The 26,195-nt window shown below is 33.9% G+C and overlaps 1 protein-coding gene across 1 annotated transcript in view; it reads left to right on the top strand.

The window, feature by feature from the left end:
• LOC124361713 (protein LSM12 homolog) overlaps positions 1-16,014 on the top strand; it is a 56,900-nt gene extending 40,886 nt beyond the window's left edge. The window contains exons 4-5 of the mRNA XM_046815634.1: positions 1,856-1,985; positions 14,692-16,014. Of these exons, the coding sequence (XP_046671590.1) occupies positions 1,856-1,985; positions 14,692-14,754 (193 nt within the window). The 3' untranslated portion in view covers positions 14,755-16,014. The remainder of the gene's footprint in view (positions 1-1,855; positions 1,986-14,691) is intronic.
• The last annotated feature ends 10,181 nt before the right edge of the window (positions 16,015-26,195 follow it).

Genomic DNA, 26,195 nt, shown 5'->3' with positions numbered 1-26,195 from the left:
AAACTAGAGGTTTCTACGTTTATTTTAACAGATTTTATGACAAATTTACAATAATAAAGTCAGTAACTGTCTTGTCCTGTTTATCGTAACATGAGTCAACACTAACGCACTTACCTGTTTTAATGTAGCAGGTGTTCAAACTGTTCAACTTCGACTGTTTGACAGTGTGCTAGACGTGTGTAAAAACTTGACACATGATAGGGGTTTGTATTTGAAAATGTGTTAGTTGTCCCCCTTTACTCAATTGTAAATTTGTCATAAAATCTGTTAAAATAAACGTAGAGACCTCTAGTTTGCATTATTGGATTTCTTTTTTTATTCGCTTTAAAATGAGGGGTCACATGATAGGGGTTTGTATTTGAAAATGTTTAGTTGTCCCCCTTTACCCCCCTTTAGAAAAGGGCGGCAAAATTTTCAACAACTTGAAAAATTAAAAAAATATGTTATAATAGGTAGGGTCAAGGTTTCACATATATATCTCGGGCCATTTAAATTATATCCAGGTGTGCCAGGACATAAAACTCACTCTGTATATATATTAAATGGCAGAAAAAGGCCTGAAAATTAAGAATGTACCTGGCAGAGAAACATGTGTACCAATTTTTAAGGAACTAAAAATAATGACAATTTCAAATTTGTATGTTTATTGATGTTTAGTGAATGTTAAAGAGTCGTTATGTAATTTTTTTACTAGAAAGGAAATCCATAGTTATTTTACCAGAAAAATCCGCATTCTAGATTTACCTACTGTCAAACTTGAAAAAAGCAGAAGCAGCCACACATATATATATATATATATATATATATATATATATATATATATATATATATATATGAAACTTAAGATATTTAACAAATTATCAGAAACAGCATGGTCTGTACGTATAAAGAGATTTAAAATAGTAGTGGAAAGCTGGTTAAAAGAGAATGTATTCTATTCTGTTGATATTTTTTTAGCCTGTGATACTAGCACTATAAAGTTTTAACTACATTGATATATTGTTTTTTTATTTGTATATATTTCTGTTTGTGTATTAAGTGTATTTATGTGGTATTGTTATAATAATAATAATAATTAAACACAAACACACATGCGCGCGCGCACACACACACATACACATACACACAAAATTATTATAACTTCATTGTTATCTGTTATTACCTTATAGATGACGACGGAGAATTTCACAACTGTCCTTTAGACAGGGATTTATATTTATATTTAAAAAATGTTAATTGTAAATCTGACTTTGTCAATTGCTCAATGTGATTAAAGACAGTAAAAATTCTTGATATATCTAAATGGTTATGATTTATCATATGTCTAAATACAAATATCTTTATTATAGCTCCACAAGCTAGTTTTTGGTTAACTTTCAGACTTTTGTATGTAATTTTCTTTATCCAACAGTAGATAGGCTTGATTTTTGTATAATGGAAAATGATATCATGAATACACATGAATACTTACAAATAAATAAGAGACAATTTAAAACATAAATGACTGACTTAATGATCTGAAACAACGTGTGCATGTTGGCTTACTTGGTTATGTCAAGTAGGTGATCTGTTTGTTTTAAATTGACTTTTTATTTGTTTGTAAATATTCATGTGTATTTGTGTGACTATTTTTATTATTCATAATGAATGATTCAAGCCAATCTTTACATCTTTACTGTCTGTGATGTTCAATGTCAGCCTGAATATGCTTTAAGAAGTGAAATTGATTTCTGCTACAGAGAATTGGAACAGTAAACCTTAATTATAATTATAAATACTATTAGGGTAAAAAATAAATGATATGCAATTACTATTCTCCAGAGTAGGACTTAATTAGATGTGATTTGTTCCACAGTATTTCAGAAGTGACCTGGCAGGGCTCCGATATAGTCGTCCTGAATCAAGTAATAATAACACCTCCCTATAAGCCAGAGAATGTAAAAGGAAATGCAGATAGTAAAGCCTACACACATATTAAAAAAGTTGTAAGTAATTAAATTTATTAAAGGCTGCATTAGTTGTAGTGTCTGTATTTAACCCTTTCAGGAGTAATGACGTACCAGTATGTCATCCCCAGCACTTTTCACAGGAGTAATATCAATATACATAATAGTACAAGTTTATTGAGTTACAACACCGATATTTGTAATATACCTTTTGTTGTGTTTATCTTAAAATAGCACAGTACGTAAAAAAATGAAAATGTTCAAAAGTGTTTCTTGGTGTTGAATACTGAGACACAACGATATACACACAGGGCAACATTGTAGTCTGGACACTCATACTGTGTATCTTCATTTTTCCTCTTGAGTATTTGTGTTTTAACCCGCATAACGTTGTTTCTGGACTATCCGGTTTTGTCCCTCACAATTTAGGAATGGACGTGGAAAGTGGTGGCAAACTACATTTTTCTTTTTGTATATTTCTCATTGTTTTGTTTGGGTTCTTTTTCACCAGGTTCCCTATCACTGTTCAAAAATTCACTAATAACATGATCATAGTCCTCAGCCTCATCAAAAACATCATCATCTTAAGATTGCAATATCTCCTCATTATTTTCAGCAAGCTAATCACCCTCACTGACAAGTGAAGTTTTTGTAAACAGTGTACTGACTAGAACTGACATTTCATACAAGGCCCTTTTTCACTTTAATGAACAAATTGAGCTGATGTGTGGTAACTTTGGAGTCACTTATGTGGAGGCTAACTGCTCTGTAGGGAGGCGTGACCTGGCCCGAGACGGACGACACTTCAATAGGAGAGGTATAATTCATCTAGCTACGGTTTTTGAGTCTGTTTTCATTGCGGCATTGCAGCAGTCTAAGGGTTTTGAAGAGGTGTTGACCCCTTGCACAGATTTTTTATGAATGGTCCCCCTGGGGACTCTGCAGTGGCAGATCTTGGACATCTGGATAGCCCACCTGATACTGTAAAGATTCTTCATCAAAATGTTCAGGGTCTAAATAACAACATAGATAATTTTCAACTTTTTATTGACGGCGAAAATGTAGATATAATTTGTTTATCTGAACACCACCTGAGAGATGTTGAGTTTGAGGTTGTGTCACTGCATGGTTACACTGGTGTTACAGCTTTCTGTAGGACAATGTACCAAAAGGGAGGTGTTTGCATTTTCAGTAAATCTTCAATAAAACACAATGTTTTAGATGTCTCCCAATTTTGTCAGGAGGGTAGGTGTGAGCTTGCGGCAGCGATTTTTCAATTCAGACAGTTTCCTCTTCTTGTTACCGCTTATAAGCCGAAACCTTTATCAGCGTCAGTGCAAGAACATGAGATGTTTTATGAATGTTTATCCGATTGCCTCCACAAAATTATAAATCCAGCAGTTAGAACTGTTGTTGTAGGTGATTTCAATGTTAATCTCTCTGTTGCTGACATGAAAGTAGATAGCCTTTTATCCATGATGGCATCTGTAATGACTCATTTCACACACCCATCTCACATTCATATGAATACTTAATTTAATTTAGAAATTTATTAGTAATAATAATTAAATAATTAAGGAATAATTATTTATAAATTGTCTCAAATTTTGATACAAACAATAATAAATACAAAATTAAATATATCAAAATTCACCTTATTACATATAAAACTCAAAAGTTAAAGTTGAGAGGAGAGACGAATATAGAAGAAGTGAAGCAAGATTATTATATTAAATAAATAAACTGGTTACATTTTATTCAGCAGTATTTGATTCAAAAGAAAGGTTAATTTATTAAATTCGTATTATCACTGAAGTACAGAGAAGCAGAAGACAGACATTGGGTGAGAAAATTCCTTTTAAATTTAACAGTGATCCATTGGAAGAACATAAAACCCAGGAACATTCGATTTGGCTAACAATTCAAAATTAATATAATTAAAATTTAACAAAATTATTTTTCAAATTATAATATATCTTTTATTAAAATCAATACCGAATATTTCTATTTCATTAAGCCAGCACGACCACCCTGCCCTAAAAATTAAGAACTGTATTTAAAAGAAATTTACCATTATTGTATCCTCCATCTTGTTTCAAAATTCAAACTTGTATGTCAATTAATTTATCATCATTAAAGTTCACATTTGTATCATACTGAGTTATTTATTATTTCTAGCTATAATCATCAGAATACAAATTAAGTTTAACCATTTATTTAAAGTGTATAGTAGTAGTATATTACACATCTTACGATTTAAGCAATAAAGTAACTTCATTTACGAGGGAATTTAAAAACTCCCGGTCCCTAATCGATCATGTATATACTGATCTTTCTGAAGACATTTTTGGTTGCTCTGTCATGATAAATGCTCTGTCCAATCACCATGCACAAATCTCACATGTCAGGTATTTATCTAGTCCTGATTGCCCTAAGTTTATGCTTAAGCGATCATTTGTAGAGGATAATGTTCGTATTTTTAGAACATGGCATGATGTTTATGCAGCTAGAACAATGGATGATAAGATGAGCTTGTTTATGTCCTCTATAGAGTTTTATTTCATTCAGGCTTTTCCTGAGAAAAGAGTTCGGATTCGTGGGTGTTCTCCAAATGTCAAAGTGTCTTTAACCCAGGAGCAAATTGAGCTACGTGATTTTGTTGTGCATTGGTATTATAAAACTAAAGACCTGTGTTCTTCTGAGAGAGAAGAAAACAATACCTTTCTTTGAAGAGGCAATATAGGGCGAGTGTGAGGGAAGCTAAGTCATCTAAGGTTTAACATTTACTGCAGACTTCCTCAAATAAAGATAAGACTGTGTGGGACATAGTGAACGAGCATAGAGGTAAGGCAAGAGTTTTGGCACATATCCCTCGAACCATCAAGGATGGTAATGGAGTCATTGTTAGGGATCCGAAGGACGTTTCCAACTTGTTCAATGATTTCTTCATTAATGTGTCGAATGCAAGTTCATCTTCCATATCGTTGTCTCTTCTTCAACAACAATCATGTGCAGAGGTGTCTTCATTTTTCTTTTCACCTGTTTCTGAAGTGGAAGTATCTGACATCATCAGATCTATAAAAGCAAAGGCTTCTTCTGGCTTCGACAATATATCATCGAAGCTTCTTAAATCATGTACGGAGTATTTTGTTAGGCCACTTGCTCGTTTGATAAATTTTTCGTTTGAAAATTGTGTGTTTCCTGACATTTTAAAGTTGTCTATAGTGAAGCCGTGACATAAAAGGGGACTGGTTGAGGAACTTGATAATTTCAGGCCTATTTCGATTGGATCGACATTTTCTAAGGTGTTTGAGAAGGCAGTTTTAATAAGGTTAACGGCTTTCCTGGAGAGTAATAACGTTTTGTTTGACAAACAGTTTGGCTTTGTCAAGGGAGGCTCAACTGTGAAGGCAATGTTTGCTCTCTTGGATAAAGTTGTTAAAGCTCTTGATGAAGGAAAGTTTTCTGCTGGTATCTTTTTTGATTTGAGAAAAGCATTTGACATGGTTTCGCATGAACTTCTTTTGCAAAAGCTTGACAGAGTGGGTGTGCGTGGCTTGGCAAATCAATGGCTGTCATCTTTTTTGAGTCAGCGTAGACAAGTTGTGGAAATTCCATACGTAAACGTAAATACTAAGAAAAGATGCTTTTCTGACGAGCAGATTGTCAAGACGGGTGTGCCACAGGGCTCCATACTTGGACCCTTCCTCTTTATTTTGTATGTGAATGACCTCAGCAGTTGTGTTTCGAGGGGCTTGTTGTGTTTGTTTGCTGACGACACATCACTTGTAATTGATGAATCTTGTCGTTTCAATATGGAGATAAATACGTTTGTTCAGTGTAATTCAATAGTCCAGTGGTTTCAGAGTAATGGTTTGGCCGTGAATACTGATAAAACTACATTGCTAGACTTTTCAATTTCATCAAGACGCAATGACTCTTTGAGTGTCTGGGTTGGCGATGCAGAGGTTTTATTCTGAGCAGATGGTCAAGTTTTTAGGCCTAATTGTCGATAGGAATCTTAGCTTCTCCTTTCATGTAAATCATGTCGCACGTAAAGTCTGTGCTGGTATTTTTGTTCTTCGTAGACTTTCATCTTTCACGGGCACCGATGTGCTTCTGACTTCATATTTTGCATTAGTTTATCCCTAAGGGGGATAGAAAATGGCGCCTGCTAGTAAGAACCCGGTTTGTGGTGGATGTCCAAGAAAAGTGACTAATAGCTCTGGAGGAGTTATGTGTACTGGAAATTGTAAAAATTGGTTTCATTTTGATTGTGCGGGTAAATCTAAGAAGGATTACTCTTTCTCCAAAGGTGAAAAGTCGAACTTTCAATGCAGTGAGTGTACGCAGCGGCAGTTGGCGAAACGTGTATCAGTGAGTAAGCCGCTCGATGCAGTGGCTGATTGCAGGGATGATATAAACTCGTGTGAGTGCTCAGTGCATATTAGAATTCTAACAGACCAGATTTTTGATATAACTCAGAATCAAAAGGATCTTCGTAAACAGGTTACCAATCTGTTGGCCGAGAACGCTAGACTAACCTTAATTTTGACCGATCATTCAGAAGTGATTAGCAATATCTTAACTAGTAATAGTAGTCGGACCTCTTATTCTAGTGCTTTAAAATCATCTCCTAAAAACACAAGCTCATTATATTTGGTAAATAATTCAAATAGGACTGATGGTGAAACTAACATTAGTGAGGTTATTAATGATGAATTTGATTTGACTCCAGTGGTTAACTTTGACATCTCTTCATGCATAAGCAGACGAAATTCTGTTCCGTCAAACAGCTTTTTGAGGGAAATAACTATTCGAAAGAGGAAGGAAAAAGTTTCTAAGCCTGCAGAAGATCCAATTGGTCGTGTTAATGGGCAAACAACTGTGAGGCTTCATGACAATACTCAGTCTCCTAACTCTAAGCAAGGCAGTTCTGTTCCAGTCCCCAATTCCTATTCTACTGTTGTTTGGGGTAAACGGTCACTATCAGAATCAGGGACAATTACGAAGATGAGTAAAGTTGAATCCGATCGTACGGATTTCAAAGTAGTTCAAGCCAAAAGAAAGCGTGGTGTAAATATTGGTTTCAATAAACTGCAAAACCGAAATCGCGCTGATTTTATTACGGGACGTGCAACAAGAAATGACCTACTCAAAGTTGTCGAGAAGAGTAGGTTTCTGTTTGTATCCAGGTTTGATGAGGATGTTGACTGTATGGCCGTGAAAAGATATATTAATGAAGGTGCAAACGGTAACTATGAAGTTACGAAACTTAAGAACAGGAACTCTGGTTATAGTTCTTTTAAGGTTAGTGTTCCCGTTACCCTCCGGGATAAAGTGTACGATGCAGATTTCTGGCCAGTTGGGACTTATGTGGCTCGTTTTCGATATAATCAGAAGAATAATTCTCATAATGTTCCTAGTGAGTCTTTTTTGGAATCAAACCATGGTGCGAGTTTGGTAACTTAGGCCTACCAAAGTTTGCAGTTAAGGTGAGTGATCCTAGTCCTTCTCAATCTATATCTGGTTTGAAATTGGATGTAAATTTTGTGCACATAAACACTCAGTCAATTAAAAATAAAGTTAACGAGCTGGATGTTTTCCTTGAGGATGTCAATTGTGACATACTTTGCATTAATGAACACTGGTGTGTAGACGATGAAATATTGCTCTATCAACCAGCAGGTTTTCTACTAGCTGCTAGTTATTGTAGGCCTACTTCATTTGGCGGAGTGGCAATATTTGTTAAAAACACTTTTTTACATGCGTTTGAAGTTGTTGACATCCATTGCCTGTGTGAAATTAAGCAATTTGAAGTGGCTGTGATAGTTTTTCCTACTTTGAGCTTATTGACTGTGTCTGTATATCGTACACCCGATTCGTCAGTCGACATCTTTACGGAGAAGCTGGCTAATCTTATTGACTTTTTAAATAAATACAGAAATTTCAAGATGATAATTGCTGGCGATATAAACATGGATCCAAAAAGTGACGACCCTAAAGTGCAAAACTTTGTTAATATTCTACGATCTCTTGATTTTGTCTGTTTAAATTTCCAGCCCACCCGTCTTACCTCCTGTCTTGATAATTTTATCACTAACCTACACCCCTCAATGCTCACCTGTGAAATTATCCAACCTCATCTTTCTGACCATTGTGCACTACTTTTAAATTATAATATGCAACACCTAACCTCATCTTCTGAACCTTTTCAAAATATTCACTGTACATTTGTTACACATAGGCTTTTGAGCAAACCTTGTCTAGATAGACTTAAGCATAGGTTAAGATCTGTAACCTGGGATAGCATTTTTTTAACAGTAACTAATGTTGAGTTAGCTTTTCAAACTTTTCTGCAAGTTTTATCTGATTGTTTAAATGAATCATGCCCTCTAAAAAAGAAAAGTCTTGTCAACCATAGTAGGCCTAGATATAAGTCAAAAAGCTTAAAGTTGAACTGGTACACTCCTCTGCTAAGGGAAATAAGGCTATTGCTAGACTTAAGTCATGAAAAAGGAAGGACTGATCCTCAGTGCATGGCAATTCATGGTAGGCTTAAGAAAATGTATAGGCAGGAAATTATTTTGGCTAAAAAAAGAGCAAATGAAAAGTTTATTTTTGAGTCACACAATAAATGTAAAGCTGCATGGAAAGTTATAAACGCTGAAACAGGTCGTGTGCCTAACAAAGCCAAAGAAAAAATCCCAATAACAGCTGATGATTTTAATAGCTTTTTTATTAATGTTGTTAATGTGTTAAAAAATAACTGTGATATTTTAGATGTAGCAAGTTCTGTTGATATGTTGAAATCGTCAGGTATTAAACCCCCTGGCTTATCTAGTTTTAAGTGGACAGTTGTAAATAGTAGAGATGTATATAGTTCTGTGTATAGGTTAAGTAATTCCAGATCAGAAGATGTCTATGGACTTTCTAACTTTGTATTAAAGGAAATATTAGATGCTATAATCTATCCTTTAACACAGCTGATAAACTGGGTGCTTACTGATGGAATATATCCACAGTGCCTTAAAATAACAATAACAGTACCTATACATAAGAAGGGTGACAAAATGAATTTAAACAATTACCGGCCTATTGCCCTAGTACCCATTATATCAAAGTTAATAGAGACTATTGTGAAAAACCAATTGGAATATTACTTTGAGTACAATAATTTGATTTCTTCAACTCAGTATGGGTTTAGGAAAAATCTTTCAACTGTTAAAGCTGTAGGAAATATCGTATCTTATGTATTGAATAGCTTTGAAAATAAGGAAGAAACAGCTGCTGTGTTATTGGATTTAAGTAAGGCATTTGACGTTGTACCTCATGATGAACTCATTCAAAAATTGAAATATTATGGTCTGGAGAACAATGCTTTGTCTTTGATTATGTCTTATTTGAGCAATAGACTTCAGCTTGTCAAAGTAGGTGACCAGAGATCAGGACTTAAGAGGGTGGCAAGCGGGGTTCCCCAGGGCTCAGTCTTGGGCCCCTTCTTGTTTACTGTCTTCATTAATGATCTCCCTAAATTTGTCCCTGGTAAGGTTGTCTTGTATGCTGATGATACTACTCTGTTATCATCAGACACAGACTCAAAATTAAATGATGTCGTTATGGGCTATATGAGGGAAACGTCCTATCTCTGGTTCTCTGCTAATAAATTAACTGTGAATAATAACAAGACCGAGGAAATTGTCTTTAGTTTACGTAATTCTGTAAATAAGTCTGTAAAACTACTTGGTATCAATTTAGACTCAAAGCTTAGCTGGGGAATCCATACAAACCATTTATGTATTAGATTGGCAAGAGTAATATTTCTACTAAAAAAACTAAAATTGTATACAAGTCTTAATCTTGTCATTAGCGCATATTACGCTTTCTTTAATGTACACCTTCTGTATGGGGTTTTACTGTGGGGCAACTCTAGTGGAGCCAAGACTGTGTTTAAGTGGCAAAAGAAAGCCATACGCTGCATAGTAGGAATTAGCGACAATGAGTCCTGTAGGCCATTTTTTGAAGAACTGGGTATACTTACGCTTCCATGTATATATATATATTACACAGTTTAGTTTTTGTTAAGGAAAATCTCGACTCTTTCAATCTTAGAAGCTTTAACCATGAACACAACACACTAGAATTAAAAATACAATTGATGTGCAATATGCTAGGTTAAGTAAAACTCAACAGAACTATGCAATAACCGGAGCTAGGCTATTCAATAAGTTACCATTAAGTGCTAGATCAATTTCTGTTGGTAGGTTTAAGAATGTTGTTGCAGAGTGGCTCAAGAGAAAAACATTTTATTCTGTAGATGAGATTTTTTATGCTAATTTTAGTGACTTACAATTTTAAAATTTTAAACAATTTTAAACTTTTAACATAGATATAGATTGTATTTATTTTAGGCTCTGTAGGCCTACTTAGTGATATTTTTAATATCATATTTGACTTTGTCAATACAATTTTGTAATTGTTGGACGACAATAAAATGATTCTGATTCCCTACCTTTCATACGCTGTTGAAATTTGGGGTTTTTAAAATTGCAGAACAAACCATATCTTTCTTTTGCAGAAGAAAGCGGTGAGAGCTATTGCTGGCATCTGTCAATCGGAATCCTGCAAATCGCACTTTAAGAAGTTCAATCTGCTTACTTTTCCAAGTATCTATATTTACCACACATTGGTCTTTTTTAAGCAAAACCAGGGCATTTTCGAGTCACTAATTCCACAGTCCGGACACTATCTCAGGAATAGCAACAAATTAAATATTCCCCCCCATGCAACCTCTTTTTTTCAAATATCACTGTTTTTACAATGCCGTAATTTTTTATAATTCTCTTCCTGTGGACCTAAAGAATGTAAATGATGTAATGGTCTTTAAGAGAACACTGAAGGCTTTTTTAATAGAAAAATGTTTCTACACCCTCAGTGAATTTATTGGAAATAAATAGTCTGTATGTCTAGATATAAAAACTGTACATGTATTATTGTAATATTTATGACGCAATCCAATGCATGTTATATGTCTGATGGAAATAAAGGATATTTGATTTGATTTGACATTGTGCAAAAGTTGTACACGTATTTCATCAGAACGTATATTATCTTGTTTATTGAAACCGTGAGAAAGCAATAAAAACATTCTTCATTGATGAACAGCGCCAAACAAAAAACAGACGGTTGGATACTGCACATGACACTGTGCGCACTCTTGTCTATATATCTGCGTATGTTTCACGCTAAACAACAAACAGCATGATACTGTGCTAGCAGTCGACAACAATTGAGTCAGAGAAAACTGTGAGACGCTAGCAGTGGTGGCATAAAAAAAGCATAAAAAACTGTGAGATGGGGGCCTAACCCACTTGTTCCAGGGCCATCATCAAAATCTTCATCAGAAGCTGAAAATAAACAATAAATTGTATAATTCAATTTTTGTGCAGTATTTTTAATTGTGCTGCATTTCATCATAAAAACATAGCTGGAATATTTAGCAGTGAGGAAAGGCAAATTGATTCTGTAATGCATTACTTATACTCAAGTATCCATATTTTATAAGGATTATAATTTAATAAATAAATATATTCATTATTCGTCTATATTCATTTAGGGAGTTAGTGTTATATGTTTGACAAGTCTACTTGTTTTTTATTAAAAGTAAAGACATAATGAATACAAAGTGACAATTAAAATTTTTGATACCCACGTTAAAAAAATTAAGTTAAATTTTTTGAGATAATTAGCAATACACAAGTAGTAAAATGTGAATGAAGATTTTAATTCTTCTACGAAGGTGTGCAAGATGGTACTGGGACTTTTAGAAGATGAGGATTAACACAGGTATGTCCAGTCAAGGGTTTAACAGTGGCTATTTCATTCAACAGAGTTATTGAATGTATATTCAGGGGAGAAATGAATGTATTGCCTTTGGTGGTCAGCTCTACTACTTCCTTGGACCCCTACTTCATCGGAGACCGCAGCCATAGATTTTCACCCTCTTTAAATGTTGTACTCTCAGTGGTCAGCTCTGTACTACTTCCTTGGACCCCTATTTCATCGGAGACCGCAGCCATAGATTTTCACCCTCTTTAAATGTTGTACTCTCAGTGATCAGCTCTTAAAAACCTCCTGTCTCTCCTGCTCTGTCGGAAAAAGGCCGTCATTTCTCTGCAGATTAGCCCATGTTAACATCCATTCAATTAACATGGGGTTTAGTGAGCTCTGCTCTGTAGTTTAGGATTTTGACTTTGAGTTCTAGGATATCCCAGAAACTTGGCTCATTCCTGATATGTTTTCAGAATGTTTTAGTTTGGAAGGCAATTAATTTTGGCGTTTTGCTCGGATGATCGGCTCTGGCCTGCCTTCAAATGGCGGTGGAGTCACCGTTTACTTCAGGGAAGGATTTGATATGAAGCGGATCTATCTTGATCATGATAATGGCTGGCTGGAATACATGTGTGCTGGGAAAAGTTTGGGGGTTACGCTTTTGTGTGTCTGTGTGGTCAAAATATTCAGAATATTCAGGTTTACTTCTCTGTTCTATGCCCTCTCCATTGACATGCTCTCTCAGGTTGATGAGATGATTTTAATATGTTGGTTTTCTTGGATACAATAAGCCAGAGTTCCAATATTTCAGGAATCTCTTGGAATCGATGAACCTTGTTCTGATTAACGAGTCAGATACAGATGATACCACAACCTTGATTAATCATATCATCTTTAGGAATTCCCTGAGCAACATGTCTGTTGGTGTGGTTGACATGTCAAAAATTATGGATTGTCAAGGCAAGCGTATCACTGACCACAAGCTGGTTTTCTGTGTCTGTTCTTGTAAGTTAAGGGAAGAATGAAGGGAAAATCAATTTTTTGTAGAAACCTCCCAAAGCTGAATCTTCAATTGTTTTCCTCGGAGCTCTCCACCATCGAAAGGAGCAGAGTAGAACTTCAGGGTGATGTTGATGATTCTGTGGATATGTTAACCTCGGGCATTACACAGGTATTTTATGCATGTGCTCCATCAGTAAAAAATTGTGTTACCAAAAAGAAAGCGCCCTGGTGAAATTTAGAAACAATGCGTCTGACATGCATAAAAAATCAATTACAAAAGATTATCTTACTCATAATGATGCACCTGCGAAAGTGGCATACTGTGATACACTCACAATAAACTCAATACGCTGTCAGAAAGACAAAAAAAAGATTACTTTGCGTCAAAGTTAAAGTGCATTGACTCAAAATCTTTCTGGGCAACCTTGCACACAAGACATCTAAAGGTAGGCAATGCTGGCTTGGGCGGTGGTAATAAAGTGAGTGAGGAATGACTCGCGAGAAGGTGCTGGATAAACTTCAGTTTTGGCAGGTGAGCGAGAGTGTGGTTTAGAGCATTGTCAACAGTATCTCCACAGCAGCCTTTGGCATTCACAGAATTTCAATCGACATTATACGAAATCGTTACTGATAAGCTTGACTTCCACAAGTTGTGTGCAAGATGGGTACCGAAAATCCGGACCGACGTCCACAAAAACCAGTGCATGGCTGCAGCGTTAACAATTTTGGATGCTCACGACAAAGAGGGTGAATCACTACTCGATCGCATTGTAACTGGCGATGAAACATGTTAACTGCGAGACCAAATTGCAGTCAATGGAGTGGGGACACACAAGTTCCCCTCACAAACCAAGAAAATGTTTGCAAACGATGTCGGCAAGAAAGGTTATGGCGACCGTTTTTTTGGGATAAGAAAGGGTAATTCTTGTTGATTTCCTGTAACGAGGCACTACAATCAACTCAGAAAGGTATTGCCAAACATTAAACAACCTCAGAAGAGCGATCCAAAACAAGCTTAGGGGAAAGTTGAGCTCGAAAATTCTGTTGAAAAGTAGTATTTAAGTGTGGCTTTCAAATGTATATAATAAAAATCTTTCCCTATACTTTGTTAATTTTAAATTCCAAAACGTAATCTACTTTCCGAATAGCCCTCGTAGTAATCCTATACGTGTGTCTGAGCTAAGGCTTCTCCATTTTACCAGTTCTGTCTAAGGTATTGGAAAGGGTTGTGACAAATTGGTTTCCTTCCTAGAATACACCAATGTTTTGTCAAGCGAAACTAAACATTGTCAAAGCTGTGATTATCCCAATTATTTTTTATGCTCTTCCTGTCTTTGGAAGAAGATTGCCACTTGGGAACACGGTCTTGATCAGTAGGTTGCAGAACTCTGTTGTAAGAATTGTATACCGCCTGGACAATTTGATCCCGTCAGCCAGTATCTGTGGTCCTTTCAGTAAAATATATTTTCAGGCTTCAGGTGGCTTGCCTTGTTCACGAGGTGTTGCTGACGGGAAAACTTACTTACTTCAGGGGGACACTGCTGACCCATGCATAGATTAGGGACTGTCGCACTCGGCAGGATGTACAAATACAATCTTAGATTAACTTTGGAGGAGTGTTTTACTCTTAAATAATTGTCTTCTTTTAATGTATTAACTATTTTATTTGTTTTAATTTTTTTATTACTCTTTTAATGTACTGTATATGTATGTGCATTGATTTTGAAAATGTAAGACAAATTATTAAAAAAAAACAGCACTGTAATGTTGAAAAACGCTTCAAATAGAGACATTTATTTACCTTATCTTCTTTATATACATAAAAAATAGCCTTGGATCCTTTGCAGTTACAAATCAATTTGTGTTTAATTCCTTATATCTCAACATAAATGATTCGGTGATATTGTTACAGGTGGAGAAGCATGTAAAAGACCAACAAGCCTTGGATAATTGCAAGCACAAGGTATCACAATAAACTAGCAGGGTCTTGCCCTCTCCGCGCCCTTCATACTGCAAGACCATGACGTCTTGTCACGCAACGGCAAATTATATTTGCTGGTTTAGTTTACAAAAATGTGTAAATCTTTAAGTCACTTTTGACTTGGACAACCACAGTACTGAAAAAATTATCTGCACTCAATTTCAGTACTTTAAAAGTAAACCTTGAAGGACAATTTTGTTAAAAATTTAGTAGTAACCTAGTAGATAAGATAAATTCAATGGCATGTTTGTATCATTCCAGTGTTATGTTTTAATTAATATTTTAAAGTGCTCGGCAAGTCCCAAACAAAACAATGAACCTAATTATATGTTAAAACCTAAATTAAAATATTGGAAATTTTAAATTACAGTTTGTATTTAGTGAACAAATGTGCATTGTTCTTAATGCTATCTTGAAGGGACGCTTGCAGATCTGATCTTTCAAGTTTATGCTTTGTTACCTTAATGAGATGCAATTGGTGGATAACAACGGATTTTACATTTCTTGCTTTATTACCTTTTTATTAATGTAGAATATGAACTTGTAAAACTACAGTACGGATTGATAAATACTCAGTGATGTGGAATATGAGCTAGATAAAACTTTTTCATACTTAAAAAAATGATTTGGTTTTCTTATAATTTGATTGTTTTGCTTAATGATACTATGCCATCCATAGTGTTGTAAGATTGTATTAATTGCATTTATTATAAATAGTCCGAGAGCATAACAGTTTATCAATTCATGTTAGTAATATAATTATTTAAAGTACTTTTGTATTGCCACTTTGTAATTTTTATCATTATATAGTTGAAAGTAATGCGATTGTTATTTTCTGTATTGGGAAGTGCATTGTAAAATTTCTTGCATGCAATTTTTAAGATCCTTGGTATGCATTGTATTGTTATTAATTAAATCTGTTCTATGTTGAAAGTTTTCGTAGTTTTTACCAAATGGTTGAGAAATCTTGAGTTTGAATGAACAAATTTCGTTTATTTATACACTTCATGCTTTAGTTTAAAAATAAATAACATGATTAAAACAAACGTTCCACTGTTTTTATCATATTTGTTAAGGATAACAATTCACTGGTCTATATAACGAGTTACATTTGTCCTCTAAAATGACGCCAAGCAATAACACTCTTGTTATTTCACAAAAGAAACATCCTCCAGTTGTTACATTTCATTATTCAAATTTTTGTAAATATTATTTATGATGCGTTTGATTTGAATAAAGAAAGCACTGTTGTTACTTGGTACTTCATTTCATTTGAACCTACTGTTTTCATTATTATACTAACTTTTTAAAAGCATTGAGATCACATGACTATCTTTTAGGTGTACTCAGCTGACTGTCTAGTGAACACTAAAGAAGAAATCAAAGGTAATTGGGTATCATGTAATCTAAAGAAGGCTGTCGATAAAAGACAAATGAAAGCTTCAAAACAATATTTTTTTTTGTAGATGTAGATTTTGTTTTATTGTCTGTGTTTTCCAAGAATGGGAAAGTATCTAATTAATTATATTGTATTAGGTAGGCTTCCATTTGAAAGATTATTGCTGAGATATTTTAAAGCAAAGTTAAAAAACAAGGAGAAGAATGCTTTAGCAATATCAATTGAATTTCTTAACGATTGAATTGGTATATAATGAGTGAATCATTTTCATACACATAAAACTTCATGGTCAAGTCAGAGAAAGTAGCTTGCAGAGAGGTGGTTTTCTTTATATTTTATTCGAATGATCATCTCTTACCTCGTGGATGCTAAGTAATATTTTTTGTTTAGTGTGGAGTCTGCTATATAACCTGATTTGATTCCTCCCCTCTGAGACCAGTTCGAGGTCAATATGTTGAGAACTGTCGATGCAACAATATGTTACATGAAAAATGTCCAACCAATTTCCCGCCTACTGTGAATACGCAGCGTCATCCGTTATCTCGTATGGGGACACTCTTCTTATTTTCAAATCATCGGTTTAAAATCGAATGTAATGACCCAATGCCGACTCCAATTTCTCCTGCTAGTTCTTGGACTGAAAGACGACGGTCCTCTGTGACTAAATTTTGTACTTTTTAAATAACATTTTCATTCCAGCTTGTCGATGGTCTGCCTGAATGCAATTCGCTTTCCACTGATGTTTGACCATTTTTTAATAGATTGTTTCCACTTGCGAATCACCAAGTATTTAGCCAAATTTAATGCAGTAAAGCTGCTCAAGTTCTTCTGTCACTTTATAACTTGATAAAAACTGCCGAGCACAACAGAGAGGTTTACTACTAGGCTGACTGTCGGTGACTGAAGCTTTGTCATGATACAAAACAGTGCATAATATATATATAATATAAGGCGTACACATGCTAGTATATTCTCTTAAGGCTGACAAACCAGGTGTATTCTGAATACTGGTTTTAGCCTGTAATGTGTTAGATTGTTAATACTGCTGTGTGTTGTTGTCGAGGTGGGCAAATATGTTTTAATATTATGGTGGGCAAATGCTAGTATATTCCCTTAAGGCTGACAAACCTGATGTATTCTGAATACTGGTTTTAGCCTGTAATGTGTTAGATTGTTGATAATGCTAACATATTCTCAACATTGCCTTGAGGCTTGAAAATCTGATATATTCATAATACTGCTGTGTGTTGTTGTCGAGGTGGGCAAATATGTTTTAATATATGGTGGGCAAATGCTAGTATATTCCCTTAAGGCTGACAAACCTGATGTATTCTGAATACTGGTTTTAGCCTGTAATGTGTTAGATTGTTGATAATGCTAACATATTCTCAACATTGCCTTGAGGTTTGAAAATCTGATATATTCATAATGCTGCTATGTGTTGTTGTCGAGGTGGGCAAATATGTTTTAATATATGGTGGGCAAATGCTAGTATATTCCCTTAAGGCTGACAAACCTGATGTATTCTGAATACTGGTTTTAGCCTGTAATGTGTTAGATTGTTGATAATGCTAACATATTCTCAACATTGCCTTGAGGTTTGAAAATCTGATATATTCATAATGCTGCTATGTGTTGTTGTCGAGGTGGGCAAATATGTTTTAATATATGGTGGGCAAATGCTAGTATATTCCCTTAAGGCTGACAAACCTGATGTATTCTGAATAATGGTTTTAGCCTGTAATGTGTTAGATTGTTGATAATGCTAACATATTCTCAACATTGCCTTGAGGCTTGAAAATCTGATATATTCATAATGCTGCTATGTGTTGTTGTCGAGGTGGGCAAATATGTTTTAATATATGGTGGGCAAATGCTAGTATATTCCCTTAAGGCTGACAAACCTGATGTATTCTGAATACTGGTTTTAGCCTGTAATGTGTTAGATTGTTGATAATGCTAACATATTCTCAACATTGCCTTGAGGCTTGAAAATCTGATATATTCATAATGCTGCTATGTGTTGTTGTCGAGGTGGGCAAATATGTTTTAATATATGGTGGGCAAATGCTAGTATATTCCCTTAAGGCTGACAAACCAGGTGTATTCTGAATACTGGTTTTAGCCTGTAATGTGTTAGATTGTTGATAATGCTAACATATTCTCAACATTGCCTTGAGGCTTGAAAATCTGATATATTCATAATGCTGCTATGTGTTGTTGTCGAGGTGGGCAAATGACAGTATATTCCCTTAAGGCTGACAAACCTGATGTGTTCTGAGAGAGCTGCTTGGAGTGTATGAGACATGTTGTGCTTTAATTTGGCTCCACAAAACTTACAGTGATTTAAAAACTGTTTTTATGTGAAAATTTAGGTAAAGTTGTGTAGTTTTTGAGGTGCTACAATTGGAAGGTGATATTTTTGAGTTTGACTTTTTTTGTAATTGTAAAATCTCAGAGAACTAAAAAAACAATCGTAATAATTTCCTGTATTTTGCAACTTTATAGGTAAGAAAGGTCTACCTTCTCATCAGAAACAACTGACCCTTGGACTTGGTAACTCTACCCACTATCAACAGTCAATCTGTTATCTTCCAATCAGTGGGGAAACTTTTATTCAAAGAAATTAACTTATGTTGTCAGAGTTCTTGGTGGCTTGTCTGGTTGAATAACACTCATAACCTGAGGGTTTTCAGTTCAAAACCACAACCAGTAATATACTTTTTGCAAGTTTTTAACATCATAAACAGAAATGTGCCACTAAATCATATGGGATCTTATTAATGAAAATTAATTTATACTTGTAATATTATTATTGTACATTGATTTTACAGTGCATCATATTATATTATAATTTTATTAACAATTACATTTTGGAGTGACTGTTAATGGTGACGCTTTTGTGTCATCATTGTAAAATTAAATTTTTGTTTGTGTTTTAATAGACCAGCATATTTTGGTACATGGCATCAGATATGGGTGAAAACATAAACAACTGTGGTAAATGTGGAAGATATGTGCGACATGGAGGTGTATTTTGCACAGGTTTGTGTAAAAGTTGGTTACTTCTTCGATGTATTAATCTGGCATACGCTACAGTTAAAGACTTAAATAAACAAGAACTAGAAAAATGGAAATGCCCAGGTGCTTGCTGGGTTCTACGGAGGATCTAGCTAATTCAGATAATGAAAACATGTACTCTGAATTATCAGTGTCAGTCACTTTCTGTTGACATTGGAAATACTCTCTTACGTGAAAATGAAAATTTAAAACAGGAATTTGCATGATATAAAAATCAGCAAATCATCACGTGAATTAGAGCTAGAAGACAAAGTTATGCATAAAGAAGAGGTAATAGAAGAATTAATAAAAAAATATAATGTAATGGAAAAACAGTTAAGCAAAGCTATTGCTAATTTAATGACAAGTTACAGATTGAACAAAGTCAAAAGGCTGAACTGATCTTGCTAAGTGAACAAGAAAAAGAGGAATACAAGAAGCTATTTCAAACTTACTGTAAAAATTGTACAATTTTGCAGGAGGAAATTAAAAATATGCTATCCTCAATTAAGAGCCTGGAAGAAGTCAACAACGTTGTCCAGAAGAACAATGTCGACCTGCAAACTAAACTGAAATCTTGTGAAAATATGAAGTCAAATTGTCTTAATTGCTTTCCCCCGCTTGAAAATAATGTGCAGACTAAACAAGTAGATGTCCTAGTATCTAATTGAGCCAGTAACATGGATTACACCAAGGTAACGTACAGAAGGGGTGGCTCAATTGCAAAGAAAAATAAAACTGTGGGAAGCACAGTAGAAAGTTCATTTGCATCTGAAAATCCTTTTGCAATTTTGCAAACAGTTTGAAAGCACCAGTATCGCCAACATTGAGAAGGAAACAACAGATGGGAAAATTGTACCTCCAAAAATGTTGCTTTGCACAGACAGCCATGGTAAAGAACTGGCATGTTATATTAATAAATGAACCAATAAATCTAAAAATTCTTATGATGTCGTTGGGTTTGTGAGATCTAGTCAGATTTTGGATCATAAGAATATCGATGGAGAGAATATGAAGAATAATGATATTTTGGTTGTTATCTGTGGCACTAATGACGTTTCTCATAATGAAGCACAACTGGCTATCAAACTCCATAACCGACATTTTACATGTATTTATAATGTAATTTTTATATCTGTATGTAAGACACCCAGCTCTAGTTGCACAACATTTCTTACATACCTTGACGATTTACTAAGCTATGTACAAAAGAAAAAACCTACTTGTAAAATTATTCTAGGAGGAGACTTTAACATTGACGTTTTAAAGAGTACTGATAATGATACAATAACGTTCATTAACAATGTAAAATCGTTCAATCTGTACTGTGTAAACAAACTACCAACTAGAAATAAAAAATGTATAGACAACATAGCCACTGGTTTAAATAAGCATTTGTACAGCAGTTGCATATGGAAGGTGAGAATTTCAGATCACTATAATTTACCTTGAATTTAGTGTTGTGGGTACTGTTCTTCAATCTAAAAATATTTCATACAGAAAACTAAGTGATGAAACTTTGTAGGCACAAGCTCTTCATTGAATTGGCATTTGTTGTATGACATGGAGGATGTAAATAGTGCATACGAATATTTTGTAAATAGGCTGTCAATTGTATTAAATCATAGCTTCCCAAGGAAAACTAAAAACATTCAACGAAGAAAACAAAACAAGCATAATTCTCTCTGGTTTGACGATAGCTTAAGAAAGTTGAGGAATAAATTAATTCTGCTAAAAGATCTGTTAAGAATACCAAACTATAAAAATAACATGTTTCTAAAAAACTGCTACATAGCTAAAAGAAAATTGTATCGATATAAAATGAAAGAAGCAAAGGTCATGTACAATGAAAGTATAATACAAAATTAAAAAAATAAATGTTCGGCTGCATGGCATGTAATTAAATCAGAAGCTGGTAACTACTATAAACGAGAAAATCAGATTCCACCCATTACAGCTGAAGAATTTAATAACCATTATATAAGTATTGGGGAAATGGTAGTTCGTAGTGCAAGAACATTAAATAATAGCAATTTAAGTTATATGTCCTACCTGAGGAAAGTTGAAAGGCCTTCAGAAAATTTTCACTTGAAGTGTGTTAATGAGTTTGAGGTTCTTAATATTATGAGATCCTTAAAGTCTTCGAGGAGTGAGGATGTTTTTGGTTTTAGTAACGGAGTGATTAAACACATTGCTAATTGTATTGTTAGGCCCTTAACATTTTTAACTAACTTCGCTGTTCTACTTTCCCAAACTGCTTAAAAAATTCCAAGAGTGTACAACTTTTTAAAAAAGTTAATAGATCCAATATAGATAATTATCGAACAATTTGTATAGTTTCAGTGTTTTCCAAAATAATAGAAACGTGTTAAAAACCAAGTTTTAAAATTTTTGGAAAAACTATGTTTTAATAGTCAGTTTGGATTCCGCCCTGGTCGATCCACAACAGAAGCTTTGAATGAAGTTGTAACTAGTATTTTAAGTGGTTTGAGAAATGTGAGTATGCTAATATGACTCTTGTGGACCTAAGCAAGGACTTTGATAGTATTTCCCATCACACTCTTCTCAGTAAGCTGAAATTTTATGGTATTATCGATGAACCATTGCTCTTTTTTGAAAATTATCTTTGTGGCAGAATGCACAGTCTCGGTTGCTGGTACAGAGTCCACATTTTGAGAGGTCCTTGCTGGGGTTCCACAGGGATCTGTTCTGGGTCCGCTTTTGTTTATTAAATACATTAACTATCTGCCTTTCAATGTTCCATGTAAGACCACTCTTTATGCTGATGACACTTCATTTATAGATACTGGTGAATTACTTAATGAGGTAAAAACACATAGTAATGAGGTAATGGAGGTTGCTTATTCTTGGTTTAATTGTAATAATCTAGAAGTCAATACTGATAAAACAGAATCAATTTGCTTCACATTGAAAGAGTTGAACGTAAAAGAAAATTGTTCTAAACCAGTTAAGTTGCTTGGAGTGGTTTTTGACCAGAAGCTTTCTTGGGAGGCTCACACCAACACAGTAATTTCAAAACTGTCTAGGGCCTGTTTTCTACTTGACTTAGAAAATTAAAATCTTGTATTGGTGGAGATATGATGCTTATCTTCTACTTAGTGAATTTCACTCTCACTTGCTATATGCTGCAATGCTGTGGGGAAATAGTAAGGGTGCTAGCCAGGTTTTCACATGGCAAAGAAAGGCAGTGAGAATTTTTAGCTTATCAGGATGATTGTAAGCAATGTTTTATTGATTTTAATATATTGACAGTTCCTTCCATTTTTATATTTAAAAATTTAATACAAGTAAAGACAAACCAAAATGAATTTGTTTGTTTTAATGAAGTCCATGACTATTATACTCGAAGGGCACAGGATATTATACCTTCTTCCAGGCTATAGAAGACTATATAGATAGTCAAGAGTTCAGAAGTTTAGAACTTCAACCATATTCATGTGAATTGTCACGTTGGCTTATAAGTAAGGTCTTTTATTCACTTGAGGAATTTTTTACAACAAATATTAATCTACCTTAGAATAGGTGGATGTGTGGCAGTTTCTCTCTGAAGATGGCTTTTTCTGTTTACACTGACCTGAATCTATTATAGTATTCTTTCCATGCTTTGTATAAGCACTTAAATGTGTCTGGATAGTACAGGCCTTTGGGCAGTGTGACTTTACCTTAGTCTTACACTTGATCAAGTTTAGACTAATTATAATTATGTGTTTTAAATTAACATATAATATTACATACTGATGTATTCATAATGCTGCTATGTGTTGTTGTTGAGGTGGGCAAATGCTAGTATATTCCCTTAAGGCTGACAAACCTGGTGTGTTCTGAATGCTGGAGTATATTCCGATTATTGCCTTGAGACTGGACAGCCCTGTTCCATTCTCAATTGTGCTCTTTGCCAGTTCCTAACTGCTGTCTTTTGGTTGGTTAAGTGCCATTGTCTATTCTTGTGCTGAGACGTACTAGTACTTCACCATGTCTTACTTGTTTAAAATACACTAAAAGTCTTGAATTTTTATTCAATATATAGACAATAGACAAATATTTATTGTATAATACGTTCTCTGGTATCACAATGTAATAAAAACTGGTACATAGTCAATGATTAAAAACTACATAACTAAACTTATTCTAAAACATTACTTTCATACTTATAAAAAATCACTTTTGATACATTGATCTATAAAACATTAAAAAAACAAAGATATATTTTTACTATTCGTTTTCATCATAAACTGTCTTCAGAGAATTCATTTACACTATAATATGTTTTTTTTACAAAGTGCTTCTTTTAATTTTTTTTTGTAAATGTAAATAAGGGAAGTTTTTTATATGCCTGTGGAATATTATTATATAATTTCAAACCTAATAATAAACCAAATTATAATTAATAAATTTCAAACCTGATAAAGAGGACAAGTTTCAAATTTTTTTTAGTCTATGTGCTGGATATTGAAACAAACTATAATTTCCTGTGTGATATATATATGATTAAATTTAGATTTTTCAAATTTATTAGGATTCTTATGTACCAATTTAAGCATTTCAAAAATGTATATACATGGCAAAGTAAGGATATTAAATTTTTAAATAACGGTTTTACATGTTGTTCTTCAATTGAAATGACCTATTGTTCTAATAATTAATTGACTTTTGACTAATAAAGAGTTTTCGCACATCTGAGCAGTTACCCCACAAAGTAATTCCATAACTCAACATCGAGTAAACATGGGCATAATATACAGCTAAACCAACTTCCAAAGATGTTATTCGAACTAGTATACTCAAAGCATACCTGGTTGAATTAAGTTTCTTATTTAACATATTGATATGGTCGGGAAAATGTAATTTAGTGTCTAAATGTATGCCTAAAAATTTTACTACGTGTTTATTATTACTAAACCCTTTACAAAAATGATCATTTCTTAATTTAAAGCGTAATATATTAGTCTTGTCTCGATGTAAGAACAGACCGTAAGTAAGGAAAATTTTGTGAAGTTTGTCAATGACATCTTTGGTGTCAAGTTCTAAATCACTTAACATTTTTCGTCTAATTAGAGCAGTAGTATCACCTGCATATAAAAAGAGGCTACAAACTTCTTTAGGGAGGTAATTTGGCAGATCATTTACATAGACAATGAATAACAATGGGCCTAATATTGACCCTTGGGGTACACCATGTTTTACATCTGCCCAATTAGAACAATATTTTCCTGATCTATTAGTAATAACTGTCCTCTGTTTACGGTTAAATAAATAAGAATGTAATAATTTAAGAGCTGTGCCTTTGACACCCATTCTTCTTAACTTTGTCAGCAGCAGTACATGGTTTATACAATCAAAAGCCTTAGATAAGTCACAGAAAACCCCCGCAGTGTAACTTGACTCAACCAAGGCTTCAATGGTACTGTTTACGAACGAGAACAGAGCTGCTTGTGTACTAAATATTTTTCTAAAACCATACTGCTCTTTACATAATTTGTTATTAGATTCTAAAAAGTCAAAAAGTCTGATAGATTTTTGAAATCAAACTTAGAAGAGAAATTGGTCTATAATTGTTTACTTCACTACATGAACCTTTTTATGTATTGGGTGAATTTCTGATAACTTCAATAAGTCAAGAAAAATTCCTTCACATAAGGACTTATTTATAAGTCCACTTAGTACATCAGAGATTGTATCAACAGACCATTTAAGTATCTTATTAGGGATCTCATCCCATCCACTTGAACTACTGTTGCTCAGATTTAAAATGATATTTTTGACCTCAGTTTTGTTAGTGGGTGAAAAAACTTGCAGCTCAATGTCATTTTGTTCACATGTAAGATAATATAAAGGGGGTAATGTGACAGGAACTTTTGGAACTTGTAATATCTCTACTATTTGATTGTTAAAAAGTTTAGCTACAGATATTGGGTCATCTATCTCCTTATCATAAATTTTTTAACATAACTTAGAAATAAAGAATCTGTACAGTACTTTGATTGAATATGAAGCCTTCTTTTATGTTCAGAGGATTTTATGATTCCCTGAGTAATCCATTTCTTTGGTTTTCTCCTTTGCTTGGAAGAAATAGCCTTGACAGGAAAAATTTCATCAAGAGACAACTTGATTATAGAAAACATCTTTTATAACTCTCATCAACAGACTTGTCAAGAATGAAGTATTCCATATAAACAGGATAGTCTATCCACAAATAAGCTAACTTTTTTTATTGGAAATAATCGTTTTTTAAAGATATAAGAGTTATTTTTATTTTTATAGAGTAGATTTAAACTTTCTATTTCTACAAACGATCCTTCAAAACATAGTTCCTCATTAAAAATATGTAAATCATTCCTTACTTTTATAAAAGGGAAAGATTCATGGACGAGAATGCAAGAACCACCCCTTGATGCATTTCTAAAAAACCATCCGCTAATCTAAAGTTGGGTATTTTGTTTAAAACACATTTATTTTCCTCATCAACATTATGCTCATTCAAGCAAATAATTTTGATTGCACTGAAACTTTTAATTATTATTTCCAAACTTTCAAACTTACTTTTAATACTTTGAATGTTACAATGAAGTAAAAATCCATCTTTTGATTGTGTTAGTACTTTGTGAATATTTTGTCTAAGTTAATAAGGTTGTTGCGGAATTGATTCAGTTTTTTGAAAGATTAATTTTACGACTACTATTTACAGGAGTAGAAAAACCAAGAAATACTGATCCATCACTATCACTATTAGAAAGAGATAATATAGAAATGTTACAATCTCCATCACAACTATAATTTAAACAGTGAGCTGTTGAGAGATCTAGTGCTTCAACAACACTTGGACCATTAATCCCTAACCTATTTGAGAGCAAAGACTGGCTTTCAACACTGACACTGAACACTTGAGGTTATTGTAAAGTTAAATCATCCTGAGTTGAACTGCCATCTGCTGCTGTCTCCTCCAGTTGAACTCTCC

This window comes from Homalodisca vitripennis, chromosome 5 (assembly GCF_021130785.1).
Source record: "Homalodisca vitripennis isolate AUS2020 chromosome 5, UT_GWSS_2.1, whole genome shotgun sequence".
In the NCBI taxonomy this organism is placed as follows: Eukaryota; Metazoa; Arthropoda; class Insecta; order Hemiptera; family Cicadellidae; genus Homalodisca; species Homalodisca vitripennis.
The sequence above is the reverse complement of the archived record's forward strand: the minus strand, read 5'-3'. Positions and strand labels throughout refer to the sequence as shown.